Genomic DNA, 19,160 nt, shown 5'->3' on the forward strand with positions numbered 1-19,160 from the left:
AGAAATACAGATGCTAATAAAGAAATTAGCTTTGATAAAGAAAGTGTTGTAGAAGTGGCTCATGTACATTCAGTGTCGGGGCAGTGAGGATCTGTACATTTTAAGGAAAGAATAAACTTTCGATGCACTTGCGGATGCTACAAACTGTTTTTTAAAGGGTAAACTTGCAGAGACTAATTTCATGTTCTGTTATTTCTGTGTGGGAGGAAAGATGAAAAAAAAAAAAAACTAACAATGCTGGAAGTGGTAACTGTAGTGCTGTATTATTTGGACAGCACATGCAGTAAATGTGCAAATACAAACTCCAAGACATCAGAAGAGGCTCCAGAGCTGTTAAAGCTGACTGAAAGGTGATCTAGCTGTGCTCCCATCATCAGAAAACTGACGCTTGAGAGGAAAGCACATGCTAAAAACGTATTTTCTTGATTTCTCTCTTGATGCAACCTTTCCTCGCACCTCTCGTCACGTCTTCAGTTGGAGGGACTAAGACTCAACAGAAAGAAATCTGAATGCAGTTAAGTGAATTGAGAGAGAAAGAGTTCGACAGTTTTCCTGTGACGACCATCACATCCAGCCTCAGTCTCCGAGCTCTCTGTGTCTTTGGGGAACTTCTTAATTGATTCTGTTGACATCATCATTTCAGCCCTTTTCTGCAGCTTGCAAGTGGCTAAGACCTGAATGGAGTTTCTAATGGATTTTTATTGCAGAAATCGTTGTGTGGCCAAAGCCAACTGTGGCGTCCCGTCGGGAGATGTGTTCATTAAACCTCCCATTGATCCAGGCTGGTTTTTCCCTCCTGCGCTGAAGAAAAGTCTTTTGTTTAAAACCGAATAGCGCTGCCATTAACCCCCCCGAGGCAGCAGACACTTAAAGCAGCAGTCAACTTTTACGTGGAGTGACTTTTTCATTCCCTGCAGTCTTTTTACTCCGGTTTTCAGTCTGCATTATTCTGCTCTGCCCTCCTACACTCACTCCTTCTGGATATTTTTCTTGTTTCTCAGCCTCTCTCCCTTTCCTTCCTTGTTCTTTTAAGTTAGTCGCTTCTTTGTTTCAGTTCTTTCCACCCACTCACATCATAGTACACCTTGTGCTCTCTTCTCTTTTCTCCTCTTTTCCCTCTTCTCTCCTCTTTTCTTACTGTCACCACTTCAGTTAAGATGTTTTTGCCATTTGTTGTTTTTGGTTTCTCCATCACTGGATATCTATTTTTAAACTATTGATGTTGCAGCTGCAACAGAGGCTTTTAAAGAAAAAGAACATCTTACAAAGGGCAGTTCACATTTTAACCTTGCCTCTCTTTGCCTCCTGTCTCTCTCTGCAGTCATCCAGCTCATCCCAGGAGCGTCTGCACCAGCTGCCCTTCCAGCCAACCATGGATGAGCTGCACTTCCTGTCCAAGCACTTTGGCAGCACAGAGAGCATCACGGACGATGACGGGGGCCGACGCTCGCCACACGTCCGGCCTCGCTCTCGAAGCCTCAGGTGAGAGGGCAGCAAGTCACGGGCAAAAGACAGTGTTAGCAAATGAAGACCCCCGCCCCTCTCTCGAGGCATCCACTTGATTTAGGTTTTCTACATGTAATTAGTCCCTGAGAGCAGACTTCATATAAAAACTCAAGTGATGGTTTTCTTCTCATAGCAGGAAGTTGCCCCACTTACATTCATGCACAGCTGAAAATATTGTTGTGACACTTTTCTCTAGATACAAAACATTCATGATTCATTGCTCAACACCGGGTTGTTTTCTGGCTAAATGAGTGAAATTGAATCTTTTTTTTTTGATTACTTAAAACCTATGCTCAAAGATTAATTTTATCTAGTGAAGAAAAATAAGCAAAAAGAAACCAAAATGTAACATGTCAAGCTTTTCTGAAAGGAGCCCTTTAAGATTATGAAAGGGAAGCTTTAATTAGCGTGCAGGAACAACTTCATTGTGTCACGAAGAGATGCAGAGGGCTCTCAATCATTTATTTAGAGCACAAGCCTTTTTGTTGCTTATCTTGTATAATTCACCTTCTGTTCACGCATCAGTGCTGTTAATGCTTCATTTTCTGCCTTTCAATGAGATGAAAGACTCAGTCTGTTCACTCGTTTTTTCATTGATGACAACATTTTTGCAGAAGCATATAAATGAGACTGATTGAAAATAAAAACATGTTTCCTCTTTGGTAAATCAACACATAGTTTACACAATTGTCTTGTCTTTCAGGTGTGTGCTGTGTCACTAACTTGTCTGGATTTACGATCACAATTATTAGATATTCTGTAATAGTTATTTTAAATTAATAAAAAGAAAAGTCGTGGTAGGTAAAAATATCAATACCACATTACAAAATACTCCATTTCAAGTAAAAGTACCAATTATTGTATTGTACCATTACTGATGTGTAATTACCATTTCCTTTTAGATCAACGGGCAGCCAATTTTAACTGCTGCTTAAAGAAGAATGAGCGGTGATATAAACCAACAATGAATTGATCCTACTAGCACTGCTACTGTCTGTGTTGCCAAACGAGCCAAGTCACTAATTTTTGGAAAATTGCATACCAGTGCAGTATGATTACGCTGTTACTGAAATGAGGTTTTTGTGAAAGAGAATGTGGCTTCACTCTAATGCAGCCAGTAAATTACCCAATTTCAGGATTTACTGACTAATAGAGGCACAAAAGACATATTAATGAACAATTTAAGAATATGCCATGAATTCAATGACGGAAACTACTAAATCCGAACAGCAGTGCATGCTACTGGGAAGATAAATCTGTAGCATCATAGTTCATGAGCTGATTGTATGTTTTATGTTTTTACACACAGATGTAGTAAAATAACAAGTACAATATAATATAATATTTCATATAATATCTAATCAAGTGAAGTCAAGTATCTCAAAATTTTAGCACAGTACTTAGTTGCTCACCACCACTTGAATGATATCAGTGTCGGTCCACCCCCCGGTGCTTTAAGCAGCAGTTTCTCTATTAGCACACATCTCTGGCGTGCACTCCCTCTAACCACACCTATTATCACCCCCCCACTGGATGCAGCATGCCCCAACTATACACAACACGTCACTGCTAATCAGTATTCAGTTTTCATATTAAGCTTCTCAGCAGTCGCTGCCCTAGATAATCGCCTATCTGGTAGCTTCAGTATATAGAGCATTGTGCTCCTTGACATGCCTCATTATCACTATTCATATCACACCTTTCTCTGAAGCTATAATGTGTTTGCCCACAAGACATCCTTTCATAACATGCTTTTCTTTGGTGAATGTCTAATTCAGCACTGTGTGAGACGCAGTGGGATGGAAGGATTACGTTTTAGGCCTTCTTCTCTGCCACATGTTGAGTTTGCTTTGCCTTTTATCCCAGCATGTGTTAAAAAGTCTACATGTGAGTCCGATGTCTGATGATTATGATGAGTGCGGTACGACGTGCATGAGGACACTGGATCCATTAGAGGAACTAAACTGAGTGTACTGAATTGCTGATCGATTGATTAGCATAATGTACAGACAGGACATGTGGGGAGGACGCAGTGAATTATTCCTTCATTCAAGTGAAAAAGACATCTCTCTGTCTCTCAGGCTGCCTCCCCTCACTCCTGCCTTCTTTGTTTTTCTCAGTCAGTGCTGTGTATCACACTCCTGCTCTCTGTGTTTGTCTCCCTTCAGCCCGGGGCGCTCGCCTTCCTGCTATGACAATGAAATAGTGATGATGAACCATGTCTACAAGGAGCGCTTCCCCAAGGTCAGCCTCATACACACAAATACACAAGTGTAAAGCACACATACAAACAATATGCATGCAGTCAGCGGCCATTTCTTAAACTGCACTGAATTACATTAAAACCATGTGGTAGATCAAGGATTCAGATGCTTCTTTTGATTCTTTTGTGTCCCAAACAACTAGTTAACAACCTAAAAATGATTTTCTAGAACGTAGTTCTTCTTCCAGTGGCAGCCACACTGGCGAGTTTGATCCATGGAGGATGAATATGGAGGTAAATAGGTCCTGGGTTTGTTGGAAGATATGCAGGTTTCTGCAGTCCTGATCCCCGCTGGGATCGAGTGTAAATGAGAACAGAGAGCAGTGTAGCCACATGCTTGTGAGGATGTTTGTGAAAGGAGCTCTCCAGCGGAACAGTAGATCTGACGGTTCTTGCCAAAGTGAAAATGTTGTACGTTAGGTTGTAGACTAACATCAGGAACTTGAAACTAGACTGTAAGGTGGTGAGGGCAGCAGTGGGGTGTTAAGGCAAGGTGAGGATCGGAAAGGCTGTTGTATTTTGGATATCACCATATGCAAAATCATATAAGCTAGCAAAACATTGCTGTTGTCTACCCTGGAGATGTCTGATGCCTGGAGCAACACTAGGATAGCATCCTGGGATAAATACTGTATACGTCTCACCGATGCCCTGAAGGATAAACCTGCAGAAAGAAGCTACAATCACCATATGGTCTGAGAACAACAACCGATCATTCACAAAAATCTTCCTTCAACAAGGAGCCGCTCAGTCTTAGTAAGATTGGGCACCAGTGATAGGTGTCTACTAGAAAATGTTAACATGCTTTAATATTCACAAAAAACATTTAAACTGTCCAGTGTTGCAGCACCTCAATTCACCCTCTGTCTGCCTATCTCTTTAAGGCTTCTGCTGCTCTGATTGGTCAGCTCTCACAGGCCTGAGCAGGACCTGCCCACCCCCTCACCTCTCCCTGTGGTTTAGCAACCAACCGTGCAGTCCTCCATGGATTGAGTGTTTGGATACTTTCACAGTATTAACAGTATAAGGCACCTAGACCTGCTTTCTAATCAAATTGACTTTCTACTACATGGGACCTTTAAGTCCTGGATGTTACACATCAAGCTTGGGATCACAGGCACTGAAGATGTATGTTGCAAAAACTTCCTATGACCTCACCCTAAAGGTCAAACTACAGGCTGTTAGGACAAGCCGGCATCCATTAAGTAGTCCCGTATACATCCTGATAAAGTGTTTACCTCATACACACTTCTGTTGTACTAAGCTGCTATCTCCCTTGTTACTTTGAAAGAGGCTTACTCTGCTCCTCTGACCTCCAACATAAAGGCAGCTTTCAGTCAGAGGGCTGCGACTAAGATTTCATTTCACTGTTCTTGGTAAGCTGTTGACTCTGCAGTGTGTGAAAACTCCTGGAGGTCGGCCATGTCTGAGATGGTAGACCTGACCTTCTTTGATCTTCAGCACAAAATCAATTAGATCACTTATCTTGACTTATATACTCAGCGTGGATGCATGACTCAGTGTCTGTGAGAGTCAAATGTTTCCATTAACAGGGAAGTGCACACACACACATACACCATTACCATCATCCTGCTCATTCGCAGTAATGCGTTGTGAAGCTGCACAAACGAGGTTCCAACGTACTGTTGCACGCTGGCCAGGATTGTGAATGAAGGCTCAACATTTCGTCATCACCATTATAAAGAGAATAATATGCAGCTGCATACCTGAATTAGGTTTTTAATAGGAGCCTAAATTCTGATAATGTTGCACGTGTTTAAAAACATTTCATTATGCTGCCTCGTATTCTTCCCAAAAGACTACTTGAATGCTGCTTGCTTTTTCACATTAAATATTCTTTGTGCTGCGTGACATTTAAAGCAGCTATACCCAATATTTTTATAATAGCAGTGAACAAAATGACAACAATGTGACAATGTTAAATGATGAGCCCACAGAGAATAATCATACGAGCCTACAGATCCCCAAAGCTTTACAGAAGCAGTTCAGCTCATTGTTAAGCTGAAACCAGCCTGACAATTTACTATTTTGGTTTACTCTCACTGCTCTCATAGAGCTGTTTCTGTCTGCAGCTTTTTTAGTGAAAATGTCTGGATTCACACCCAACACTAGACAGACACAATGGGACAAGCAAGCGGATGGAGCATTTAGCATCTAAAGAGATAGATATTTCTCTCTAGAGAGGTTGGTGGTGGCCAAAAGCAGAGCTATACGAATCTTAATAAATGATAATTGAACTGCATGATATGTAAATAAGCACTAATAAGTTAGCATTATCAACTTAAAATACGATGATATGTCAATGCTGTGCTAAATTCTGTCTCCTAGTGGCCAAAAAGGGCAGTAATTTTAGGTTAAAATGACCTATGAAGGCTTTGTCCTACCTGAGGCAGCACATGCTCAAATCAAGTCAAGTCAGTTTTATTTATATTGCCTAAAATCACAAATCACAATGCCTCAGTGGGCTGTGCAATCTGTTCAGTGTATGACCAGCTGTCCTAAAGGCTCTGACACACCAGGCTGACGGTCAGCCATCAGGCATTGTGTCAGTGAGCCTCAGTGTCTTTAATCGGCATCGGACATCCCTTGTCGAAAGCTTCTGGGCTAATTGCAGTGCGGTTTCTCTTTAATTTTGCTTCTCTGCCTCTTGGCCGCTGCTTAATCTTAACAATGGTTTGTATATCAGCAGAAAGGTATTTTCTTTCATGCAGGCACAGAAGCTACAAGCTTCATGGCTGCCGGCTGTTGTCTTTGCGGCATGTTCAACTGCAGCTCTTTGATTACGCAAAGGTTAACTGACATCTCAGTCAAAACAGTTGAAAATATGGAAACCTTTAAGGGCAACAAACAGCTCTGGAGTCACATGGCATACAGCCACAGAGGAAGTCATGGTGCCAGGTTGTTACAATCATGAGGAGAAATGTGATGAAATGCTGCCTTTCTTGATATTTGATATGAAGTCTCTGACGTTACATTAACTCCATGTGACGTGACACTAACTGAACGTCTTGTATTCAATCAGGCCACAGCTCAGATGGAGGAGAGGCTGGCAGAGTTCATCCACAACTACTGTCCAGAGAGCGTCCTGCCTCTGGCCGATGGGGTCCTCAGCTTCATCCACCACCAGGTAGCTGAGCTGGCCAGGGACTGCCTGACCAAATCACGAGAGGGCCTCATTACCAGCGTCTACTTCTGTGAACTGCAGGAGAACCTGGAGAAGCTGCTAAATGACGTGAGTTGTGGAGGTGGAGAGGAACATAAAGGGATGCCTCAGTTCAAACTCTGCACATCTATAACTGAACCTTTCTGTCTCTCCTTTACCGTCAGGCTTATGAGCGCTCGGAGAGTTCGGAGCTCACCTTCGTAATCGAGCTGGTCAAAAAGCTCTTCATCATCATATCTCGTCCAGCCAGGCTCCTCGAGTGTTTGGTGAGTTCCATCCCTCGATCTGATAACGCAGTCGCACACACTGATAAGGATTCACCAAATGAGCATTTATTGAATCAAGATAAGATCGAGACAAGATCTTTTCTTTTTCTTTTTTTTCGGAGGGTTTTTTTTTTTTTTACTTCCTGAGTGTGTCCTACTTCATCTGTTGGTAAAGTCTCCTGTCCTCCCACGCGGAGACGGAGGGTCAACTCCTTCACACTGCAATGGCATTAAAGAAGGAGCAGAACTGGGTCAGACTGTCTACTGTGTATTCAGTCTGAAGTGATGAAACACAGGGTTTCTAAATGTGTCACAGCTGGAAGCTTTGCTGTCATTCTGCTTGTTTAAAAACCTTTTACATTGCTTCTTTTTTTTTTACTTGTGACAAATACAAAGACTATTTTAAATCTTATTTTCCCATCAACAGTAGTTTGGTGGGGGTACAGGGATTCAAAATAAAGGACATTTATTGATACAGTCATACAAAGAAAGTACTCTCTGGAATAAGATACCTGCATGTAATCTCATTAAAAACATGGTGCCCACATCTCTGTCTTAGCTCATTGCAGTATAGAAATAAAGAACCTTCAATTACGGCAAATTAGCAACATCAATATAGACCCACAGCAGGCACCTAACTACCCTTTGTGCCCGATGACTTTAACTCCATGGCTGCAGAAAAGAAAGAATAAACCATTCTCATATTCACCCTCAGTATTTCAGACATGAGATAGAAGGAAAAAGCATTCATAAAAGAGAGAGTAAGATGTATGCATACAAACACATTTAAGATGTGTTGATGAATGTACAGGCTCCTAGTGTCTTTTTTGCTCCGCATAAATTAAAATAATAATTTGATCTTTTAAGCTACCCTCAGAAGGACTTTTTTAAGGATGTATTTTATCTTCCTGTTCTAACCACAAGAAAGTGAAAAGTCTTTGTAAAAGGTTCATCAGGCGTTCCTCGGAGGGTTTCCCTCTCAGATCCTGATATTTTCTTATGTTACAGGGGCACTCTTCTGATCTTACACATGGAGTTCAGTGTACTCGCACGAGGAGTACAACTGTGTGAAAACAGTTGTATAAGCACTTCTGTGGCTCTGGAAGGAGAATTTCAAAGTCTCAGAAATAACCTTGATAATGTCAGAACATTTTTGTGACTTTGGCTTTATCCATCCTTTTTATAACATTACTTTTGTGAGTCCCCGACTTACTCACATTCAGGGTCACTGAGGGAGGTATGGCTAGTCTGACCTTCATTTTTCATAATTTTTGATAGAATAAATACTGAAAATTAAACAGAGCTCCCGTGATTTCACATACCAAAGCAATTAAAAACGTACACTGAACAGGTTCTGCAATATAACTGATAATTATGTGCTAAATTTAAAAGGTCTGATTGATGTGATAATGAAGAATATACATTTCACTTCATTTCATAATACTGTGTAAATCAAGAGAAACTGAACCATGAACTAAATTAATCACAGGCTTTAAGATAAGAATTATAATGTGGTGGAATTAGTCCAATTCATTTTCAGTAGACTGTGTTATTGGACTAGATGACCGTAACCTTTACTTCCTTCAGTCATCAGTTAAGCTGCTACTACTGAGCTCTGCTCTGTTTTCTCATTTAGCTCTGCTCCAGCCATCAATAATTCAGCTCCTTTTTTAAGCCTGTGAGCAAAACTCTTTTATAAGCAGGAAGCCTGAGAGAATTTGTCATTTAGTAACACAGTTCAAAATATTACAAAACAGGGTGCACACAGTAGATATCCAATATGTCAGAGAGGATGGAGCATGTATCTAAAAGGACTTGCAAAAGACTTGCTATCATCAAAGGTTCTACATATGAGATTTTGTACATTAATATAGCAGTTGTTTGCTACGTAAAGTCATAGTGGAGTAATTGCGTCCTAAACAGAGATTGAACGAATGAAGTCGCACTCCCTCCGTGTGTGTTATCATCCAAGCTTCTCTGTTCTTTGTTGTGGTAGCCTCCCCCATTTTTATGAAGATACTAAGGCTGCATCTAAAAATCCAAACTTCACCACTATTGCAGACTTCGTGGGCATGTTGTGGGAAGTCTAGGAAGGCTGTCCAAAACCTCAATTCATCCAGTCCACAAGGGCCCTCAAGCGAGTTAGCTATCTTGCGCTATTTCAGTTGATTTTTTTGGCTAGCTACTATTAACTACTACTATTAAATTGGGTTACATGGATTCAGGTGACTTGGCAGATCAAAAATAGCTTCTTACCAAGCTGATTGTTGCTTATGTGCAGCATGGAAAATCAGGGTTTGTTTTGGTCTGCGATGCTGGTGCAGTAGTAGGACATCTAGTGGCAGTGAATGTGTATATATAACCTTTAAATGATCATTTAACATGGCAGCATTGGAGTCATAACATGTAAATGTGAAACCGCAGTACCTCTTCTAACTTTTACTTTCTTTTTGCACTTGTGTTGCATATTTATTATGTTCACTTATCATTCAGAAATACTATTGTATGTGTGCACGTGCCTCCAGTAAATGTATTTTCACCCTCAGTTTCTTAATAAATGAGATATATAAATATATTATGCACAAGAGGTCACAGGTTTCTTTAAGCTCAGTACATCAGACATGCTGCACATCTCTGCAGCAGCAGAGTACACGCTCATTGCCGCAGGATATTTTTCTAACTTAACTCGAAACTGTAAAATATTCTCTCCACCTCCACCACTTGTCGGTCTTCTCAGCAGCACATCAGATCAGCTGGGAGACGGAGCCATGTCCTTGGCATATTGATATATACACTAACCCACTTCAACTTACTTAGTGTCTCTGTATACACTGAAGGATTAGCCATACCTGGATATCAGCGCCCTGATTGATGGCCTCACATGTTCGTCATTGGCGTTGTCCCTCCTCCCACCCTCCCGGCTCATCTTTCCGTTGCCAAGGCGACCGTCAGAAGGGGTCGATAGGGTCAGGCAGGATGTGGATGGGACTTAAGATCCTCACGGCCCTTAGGTTAGAGAGCAGAAGACACACGGAGATAAAAATGTTGTCCACGGCCGTAGAGTTCATTTAGCATTCAAGTCAGTCGCAAGGTCTGATTTGGTGAAAATGTCACACAGTCAGTAGGTTGTTAGCTGCAAGAATATTATCCTGGAGCCGAGCAAGCTATCAGAGAGGCAGGTTAATTCCCCCTCTCCGTACTCCCTCTTTTTTCTCTGGTCGAGGGGAGCAGATATGAGAGAGCAGGGGAGGAAGGAAATGATCCCGGCTGCCCCGGGCTCTGTTTTCTAATCAAAATGTTATTCCACCAACAGGAATGAAACTGAATCCCACAGGACATCACAAAAGACTTTCATTGGGAAAAAAGGATGTTGCAAGAAAGCAATTTAAAGTTTGGAGGTGTATTAACACTGATTGTGTTTGTTTGACAGCCCAATAGAGTTGGTCATGAATTTGCAGCAGGTTAAAGTAAATCCTATTTTTGTGATTATAAGGGGCGCGCAACTGGAATTACATGGATGCTGGTTGACACAATACAACATCAGTTCAGTGATGGTAATCATTTTATAGCTGTTATCTCTTTGTTACTGCTAACCAGGAAGTTCGTTATCTTGTGTCAAAACCCAGCTGCAGGGCTGGAAAAAATATATTTGTATGTATTTGTAATATGTTATCAACACATTGGCACCAATAGTAGCCCCCAGATACTAGATTTTTAATGATAATGCAATATCAATATTTGTGAGTATAACAAAAATCAGATAACAAGAATATGGTGAAATATAAAAATATAAATATTAGATGATAAGCCACAAGGTGTGTCTTCTTTTGTGTTGATTTTCAAATGACAGTTATCTGTTGTTGAGATCTCATTATAGTAAATATTTTAGTATTCAAATGTACCTTTTGAAGTACATTTGAACTCTTTCGACTGGCAGTGGATCTTCAGCCATGACAGTTTAAGCTTTAAGGTGTGTATATATATTGTATCTTCCTTTATCACTTGCACTTTTTTCTTCTCCAACAACAGGAGTTCAACCCTGAAGAGTTTTACCATCTGCTGGAGGCAGCGGAGGATCACGCCAAGGAGGGACAACTGATGAAGGCGGACATCCCTCGATACATCATCAGCCAGCTGGGGCTGACCAGAGACCCGCTGGAGGGTAAGAAAGAGTTAGAGACAAATCACATATCAAACAATCAAACAAAAACATTTAAAAGGAACAGTTCATAGTCAGGTGAGAAGTCGGGACACAGATTTCATATCTGCGTGTTAAAAACAGAGCTGTAGCCAGGAGGTGATTAGCTTAGCTTAGCATAAAGACTGAGAGCAGTGGAAAATAGCTATCTTAGCTCTGTCCAAAGTGAAAAACTCATACCAACACCTCTAAAGCTCCCTGATAAACACGTTCTTTGTTTACTCAATACATAAACAGTAAGGTAAGAATGACAGTTTTGAGGAAAGTTATGGTAGTTTGCCCAGAAGCTAAGCTAAGCTAATCACCTCCTAAACAGTTGCAATGGCAGTCCTAGCTAAATGTAGAAACTGTAGACTGATGGTCGAATTAACCGCAATAATTCAACACACAGGTGCAGAGAAGAGTTAGCTGTTTGTGTGTGTAACATTAGCTAACTGCGAGCTAGTAGCCTGTCTTTCTAAAAACTTATTTTCGTGGACATGATACAGAAGCATGTCTCATCAGTTCCCCTTGTTGACAAGCTTTTACACAAAAAATGCTACATTTTGTATTTTTTCAATAGGAACATTTTTCTTTCCTCCAATTTCTGACAGTTGGTTAATTCATACAGGAAGCGAAGGCTCTTCGAACAGCCAGGCTCTCATTCTGAGTGTCAGATTGGATTTATGAACTTAATTGACAGACATGAGACTGTGTTTCATTTCATTCTCAGCAAAACAACCATTAGGTTTATTTCCCAAAACTTTCAACCATTCTTTTTAGCTCCTTTAAGTTAGTGTTGTCCCACTTACCAACAATTTAAAATTGCCTGTTTGAGTGCAGTTGACTTAAGCTATCGATCAGCCTAACTGGACGTGCAGCATGAGGATGTGGGAGATGTAGAGTTTTGATTGGTTGGATCATTAGCTGGCTGGTGGAGCGGTGACATCACTGTCTTCATTAATCATCAAACTCGGCCCCCAAACTCACAGCTCTCATTCACATTTGCTCAGCCGTTCAGCCAGCTCTCATGTTTGTTAGCTGATGGGTTAAATGATCCGGAGTGACTCTACTCAATAAACTGCTGCGGTTTTTACTTCTGAAATCATGAAAAATAAGGGCCTGCTAGGCCTTGCTCTATTAATTTCAGCTCTCAATGTGCCACTTGATAACTTGATCTTGCACTTTTCTTTGCACCTTCATTGTCATGCAGAGACACACATGCACACCCACGTAGCTGCATGCACGGCCACACTTGCACACTCTCTTTTCTCTTCTTGGTTCTCATAGAGACAAGATCAGTTGTTTTCAGCGTCAAATACAAACCGACAGAATATAAGATTGTCAGCTCAGTGACTTTTATTTTAAGTTATGTTAAAATGTACAGAGAGGCTTTGTAAAGGCTTTGCACAGTTAATTACCATTCTATTATTCCCCTGCTTTAACAAAACAGTGCTATAATCAGTGTATTCTAGCAGCTGTCACATACAAGAGTGGAAGAACACTGGAAATTAGCTGCCAGTGCTGCTGGAGGAGGGAGGGAGTACAAAGTGAGAGCTGAAGGAGACAAGTCAATTTTAATAGGAAGAAGCTATTTTAATTCTCGTGTTTTTCTTTCTGTGATCTGACGGGTTCAGCTGTTTTTTTAAACTTGAATAGCTGTTTTGTTAAAGACGTCTGAGCAGCTGCAAATGTTTTATCTGCTCACAGTGGCGTGGGAGGCCCGGCGTTTTAGCATGAAAAAAATTCTCTTTTCATTCTGACACCAGGTTTGCTTGTTAAAAAATATGTTTCTCAACAGAAATCGTGAGCCTGGACAGCTACGACAGTGAGGGTCCACATACTCCAGAGACCGATGACTCGGCAGAGGTGAAGATCAAATCAACACAAACAGATCTGTGTTTACATGTGTTCACATGCATTTTACACACAATAACTCAAACACACACACACACACTCAGCCAAATCATCAAAGAAAGAATGACATTCCCACATTCGAACATTTCCTTTCAACAGCCTTTGTGTTGATTTTAATTTTAGTTTTGAAATGTTGAATGTGTCACCAGGGAAAAGGAAGAGCCATTAAACCACCGAGTGAAGAAGATTTTCAGAGCATTAAACTGATCAGCAACGGAGCTTATGGGTAAGAAATGGATTGAAACCTCAGCGATTTTTTATAGAATTGAAACCCTTGAGTTAAGATTCGTTCAACCTACTCTTTTGTCAACAATCGGCAGTCATGCTTAATATCGTATTTTTCATGCAAGATTCAAATACACATTGTTTTCTTAAAAAAAAAATAAAATTAGTGGTTCCAGGTGATATCTTGTTATATTTTCAACGTAATTTTCAACTAAATAACTAAGTAGTACAGACACTTAATTTGTAAACAAAAACTTGTGGCCTCCTCCTGTTGCTGCATTTAAGATCAGTTTATTTAAAGCTGGCAGGAGGCCACTGCAGCTGTGAGCCTGCATTATTTCCTCATTATCTGCCTGCATGTAAGAAAAGGATATTTCTGAGGGAGGCATCAAAAATTCAGCTCAGGATTGAGAAAACTCAAAGGTCTCTTGCTTGGGGCTTGACATTTTGTGCCAGAGGATTTTAAGTCTTAATATCCACTCAGCCACACTGGATGAAATTCATATGTAGAAGCAGATGGAGTATCCTTTCTATTCTTAGACCCCTTCCCTCCATACTACTTAGCACCAGATGTCCCCTCAGTTTTCATTCTTCTGTCTCGCCTCTCTCTGCAGCGCCGTCTACCTGGTGCGCCACAGAGAGACGCGTCAGCGTTTTGCCATGAAGAAGATCAACAAGCAGAATCTGATCCTGAGGAACCAGATCCAGCAGGCGTTCGTAGAGAGAGACATCCTCACCTTCGCAGAGAACCCGTTCGTCGTCTCCATGTTCTGCTCCTTTGAGACGCGAAGGCACCTGTGCATGGTCATGGAATATGTCGAGGGTAAGGGAGTCTGGTTTTATTACTCTGGAGGTGGATTCAAATTGAAAGGATATTACGGATTCATGAGACCACTCTGAATGGGTGACTTGGTCTTTTCTTTTCCTGTTTGCCCTTCCTTTTTCTGTGTCAGGATTCTGAGGAAATGTGAAATCGGGTTTCTGTCTGGTTTTTAAAACACACTTTTCAGCCTTTTCTCACTGGCTCCTATTTCCTGATGTAGCAGGAGAGAGTTTGTTTCTTTTAAATCTTTTGTCTGACTGCTTTTGCCCTGATCTTACCAGCTTTGCACTTTTTGCTCTAAGTGGTTATGACCTCAAAGTTTAAGCTCTCATTTCATCTATTTAACTCTGGTTAAAGTATCAGCTCAACACCTGAAAAGCAAATGATGCTTTTCTCTGCTCAGATTCAGGAAATGAAAGCAATACGGTGGAGTATAATCATTCGCTTACATTTCCAGAGGGGCAGATGAGACTCTTATTTCACTATCACAGTGATTCTCAAGCATAAAAGTCAAACAAGGTCAGTGGATTCGCACTGCTGCTCCTCATCTTCCTCTCCGCTGTGCTGGATTTTGTGGAGGGCGGCTCAGGACAGCTCTTATGTTGGTGCACAGACACACTGAGGCATGAAGGGTAGTCGTGAGTGAGTCATGTATGATGACACTGCCAAATGTGGTTCAGTGGGTGCAAAAGGTGGATTAAAGCCAGGAGAAAGAATATGAACTCTAAAAATAAAGTGTTTATACCTGTTGATAAGCACAGGTACATCACAAAAATAGGAATATTGTTAATTATTGTTACTTACGTATTATGATGCCATATTCTTGCTCATCAGAAGATCAAATAATGTCATCCTTCGGCCTAATTCTTAACACAGACTTACAATTGTACAATTATATATAAGACAAAAAAACTGTATGATTATGTTATGTTAGTTATACAACCTTACTTTGACATGTACATGACCCTATCTGCAAGCAGAATCTGGACTAGACATAAGTGATTTTCCTGCTGGTTATGTCGGGGTATTGCAGATCAGAATAATATGTGTTGCCTGGCGTCAATCCTCTCCACCACTGGCGTGATCTCGTCTTCTAAAAGATATTTGGTCCATGGCTATTCCCGACTAAACCCTCATTTGTGCTGCGTTATATAAAGGAAAATTGCAAGGCATTTCCTGTCACTTAACTGAGAACGTCTTCATAGATGAGGCCCCTGCAGACTTTCTGCTTCTGTGCTTTTTTCAGTTGTTTCTCAGCAACAGTAACTTGTGTTTCTGTGTCCTCAGGTGGTGATTGTGCCACTTTGTTGAAGAACATCGGGGCTCTGCCTGTGGAGCTGGCGAGAATGTACTTTGCTGAGACTGTTTTAGCCCTGGAATACCTGCACAACTACGGTATCGTCCACAGAGACCTCAAACCTGACAAGTGAGCTGCATTAATCCATATTTTTTATATTAACGCTGGTTCAGATGACTCTGTGTAATGTGAAAGGGGTTGCTTTAACACCCAACTGCAGTTCCTCTCTGAGCATTTTTCTCTCATTGTTTGTTGTTGGTTTTACAGCACGCAGCTTTACTGTGTTGGTTCACTCTCACCATTCTCATTAGCCATGTTTAAGGTAGTGGTGGTAAAATCTTTAGTTTTTAGGGTCTCAGAGATTTATTTACCACTTAATACGATTGTGGCTCAGGTCTATTCTGGTCCACAGATTACACAGAGAGAAACTATACCAAAATATCAACTAAAACACTAATGTGCTCTGTGCATTCATCTGCATCTCTCTCATGTCTCCATATCTCCACCCTGGTACTCTTCCTGTTGCTGCAACCAATGGAAAACATGTGACGATGAAAAATTAGCACGTACTTCATTATATCCGGATTTTATTGCTAAAAAAGTCATATTGTTTAATGTCTGTTTTCTGTCTCCATACAGTCTACTGATCACCTCCATGGGACACATCAAGCTCACAGACTTCGGCTTATCAAAGATGGGTCTAATGAGCCTCACCACCAACCTGTATGAAGGACACATTGAGAAAGATGCCAGAGAGTTCCTCGATAAGCAGGTACAGCATGTTAACTAGGTTTTTGGACATTAATTACAGCACTTTATTACCTCATTATCAAAGAAGAAAGGCCACGGACATTTATTCAACAGCTGTATGAATGAGACGAGTGTAATGCAAAATTAGTGTCTCTCTAAGATCGGATGTGTGGTGGATGAACGGGCGACTGGCATTTACAGCATCTTTAATCTTCTCCAGCCATGCATGTCAACCTGCCAAGTCATCCGGCAAAGTCAATAATCTCCAAATAAAGACATTGCATTACAGTGCTTCCTGTGATGTCTGAATGAGTGAATCATTAATGCCCCCCATCTCCATCACAATACCATGTTGTAATTACTGTTATTGTTCTGAATTAAACCAGTCATAATCAGTCAGATTGGCCCGTGTGTCCTCCAGCTCGTCTGGGTGGAAGCAGACATCTGTTTGTCTGCCAGTAATCAACACACATCTGCTGATGAAACAGAACCAGGGCTTCGCTTTTCACCATTCTAGTGGAGATTTTGATTACGAGAGTGTTTCTTGTTCACTCAATAATGATGTCTGGGTTGTGTAAGACAGCATGCGCATGTGTAACCACTCACACATGCACAGACACAAGAACACTTTCCGATCTCCTGAACAACACATACATATGATGATTAAAATTAAACCTTGAACATGTAAATGAACAGTTTCCTCTAGTATTAAAAGGTTTGTTTGTCCACATTAAAAAGCAGTTTCCCACTTACCACAGGTGAAATGTAGCCGTGCAAATGTTCTGAAATCTCTGCCTTTGAGACTTCTGCTGCCATACTGGGGACACACAATTTTTTTTGGAGCTTTCAGCATTAACAAATGACATTTGAAACTGACTCAGCAGTCATGTCTTTATACAGAAACAAGTTCCCAGTTATTACTGAAAGGTCAGCAGAGGTTGCTGTGAACAGTTTGCAGTTTCGAGTTACTCATCAGTCTAAATAATCTGAATTCTCAGCGATGGATCTCAAATTAAACCAAAACTATCTGATTGGCTTGATAACTCAGAATGAGCAGAATGATGCCAAATGTTATACATGAGGCTGGTTTCATGTTTATCTTCTTAAAAGGGGAAAGTTTCTCTGTGCTTACTTTAAATCTGAATTTAACATGTGTACATACAAATAGTTCATTGAACTTTCTTCTTCTGTCTTCCCTTCCTTCCATCTTCTCTCCGTCACTCAGGTATGTGGTACTCCAGAGTACATCGCTCCAGAGGTGATTCTCCGTCAGGGCTATGGAAAGCCGGTGGACTGGTGGGCGATGGGCATCATCCTCTATGAGTTCCTGGTGGGCTGTGTGCCTTTTTTTGGAGACACTCCGGAGGAGCTGTTTGGACAGGTCATCACAGGTTAGAAAAACATAATTTACTCTACCTTTCTAGGATGACACGTTTTCAGTTATCAAAATCAAACCACAGTATGTTTCCATTCAACTGGGTTTCGGGGTTAGTGTCTTTTTTTATAGTAAGTGGTTATGGTAAGTGTTCTTAGCTATTTTAGGACTGCCACAGAGCTGTGTACTGTATGCTTTAGGGATCAGTGTTCAAGATGAACTGTTACTATTCTTTTATATACTCTGCGTGTCAAGCATGTGATGTAGTTTAAGTTTTTCAGCCTTAATATTTTGAATACAGCTGCAAATAAACTGGTTTCTCAGAAGTTTAATATTTATTTTCTTCCCTGGTATTGAGGTTTTTATTTTCAGTAGTTAGTACTATTTTACAGTTTCTTCCTTCCTTGTTATTCTGACCCTTTGCTCTCTCTTTATTGTCTCTGTTAGATGATATAGTTTGGCCAGAAGGTGATGATGCCTTGCCTGCAGATTCCCTGGCCCTCATCTCTGCCCTGCTGCAGACCAACCCTCTTGTGAGGTTGGGTACAGGTACTAACTTTGGCATTTACTTCATTATCACAGCTCCAATCTACATTCATTTGCATTCACTGTCGATTAAGACAAACTATAAAGTTAACTCAACGCGACTTTATCCATGTGTTCATCCATTTTATGCTGCTTATCAGGGGCTGGTTTATGGCTGCAGCAGGCTAAGCAAGGTAGTCTAGATGTCTAGTCTCCCCAGAAGCACCCTCTTGGGGGATCCTGAAGTGTTCAAATGCCAGAGAGAGATATATATGATATATATTACATAATACATAATATATATTCCAGCATGTTCTGGGTCTCTCCTAACCTGACATGCCAGATGGCTTGTCTCCGAAAAAAACATCTGGAAAGGTGCCACTAGAAATTGTTTGGAAAAGGGCAAACACTTTCAAAAGATACTTGGCAGGTGATTGGAGAAAACCATCTGTTTATCACCGTCTACACGGAGACAACAGTGGGAGAGCGCTACCACCAGCGGAGCCCGTTGTTATATCAAACTCTTGCTGAAGTCAGGAGAGGAGCAAGAACATATTTTCCATCAAGAAAGCCTTTAGTGCTGCTCTTTGCTCTTTTTTATATGAAATGTACTACCAGTTCTGATATAACTTATGCTATAGCAGCTATGCTAACCTCTTTAGGAGCCGCCATTTTGCTTTCAAATGAACAGTCGCCTCTCTTGCCGTCAAATCTAAACCACGCTTGAAGCTGCCGTCTCTAGCTCCCAGTTGTTCCTCAAAGGATGCTGATTGGTTCAACCACTGTGTGTTCGGCTACAAGCGCATGGCTTGATGCCTGGCAAGATGGGGTCTCAAGATCACATGATTACGT

The 19,160-nt window shown here is 41.0% G+C and overlaps 1 protein-coding gene across 1 annotated transcript in view; it reads left to right on the forward strand.

Annotated features, from left to right (window-relative positions):
• LOC140996064 (microtubule-associated serine/threonine-protein kinase 1-like) overlaps window positions 1-19,160 on the forward strand; it is a 70,742-nt gene that overhangs the window by 42,083 nt on the left and 9,499 nt on the right. The window contains exons 6-17 of the mRNA XM_073466333.1: window positions 1,322-1,482; window positions 3,675-3,750; window positions 6,813-7,022; window positions 7,118-7,219; window positions 11,249-11,381; window positions 13,198-13,265; window positions 13,463-13,539; window positions 14,153-14,361; window positions 15,649-15,787; window positions 16,298-16,430; window positions 17,634-17,799; window positions 18,231-18,332. Coding sequence (XP_073322434.1) covers window positions 1,322-1,482; window positions 3,675-3,750; window positions 6,813-7,022; window positions 7,118-7,219; window positions 11,249-11,381; window positions 13,198-13,265; window positions 13,463-13,539; window positions 14,153-14,361; window positions 15,649-15,787; window positions 16,298-16,430; window positions 17,634-17,799; window positions 18,231-18,332 — 1,576 coding nt within the window. The remainder of the gene's footprint in view (window positions 1-1,321; window positions 1,483-3,674; window positions 3,751-6,812; window positions 7,023-7,117; window positions 7,220-11,248; window positions 11,382-13,197; window positions 13,266-13,462; window positions 13,540-14,152; window positions 14,362-15,648; window positions 15,788-16,297; window positions 16,431-17,633; window positions 17,800-18,230; window positions 18,333-19,160) is intronic.

The sequence above is a fragment of the Pagrus major genome, chromosome 1 (assembly GCF_040436345.1).
Source record: "Pagrus major chromosome 1, Pma_NU_1.0".
Classification (NCBI taxonomy): Eukaryota; Metazoa; Chordata; class Actinopteri; order Spariformes; family Sparidae; genus Pagrus; species Pagrus major.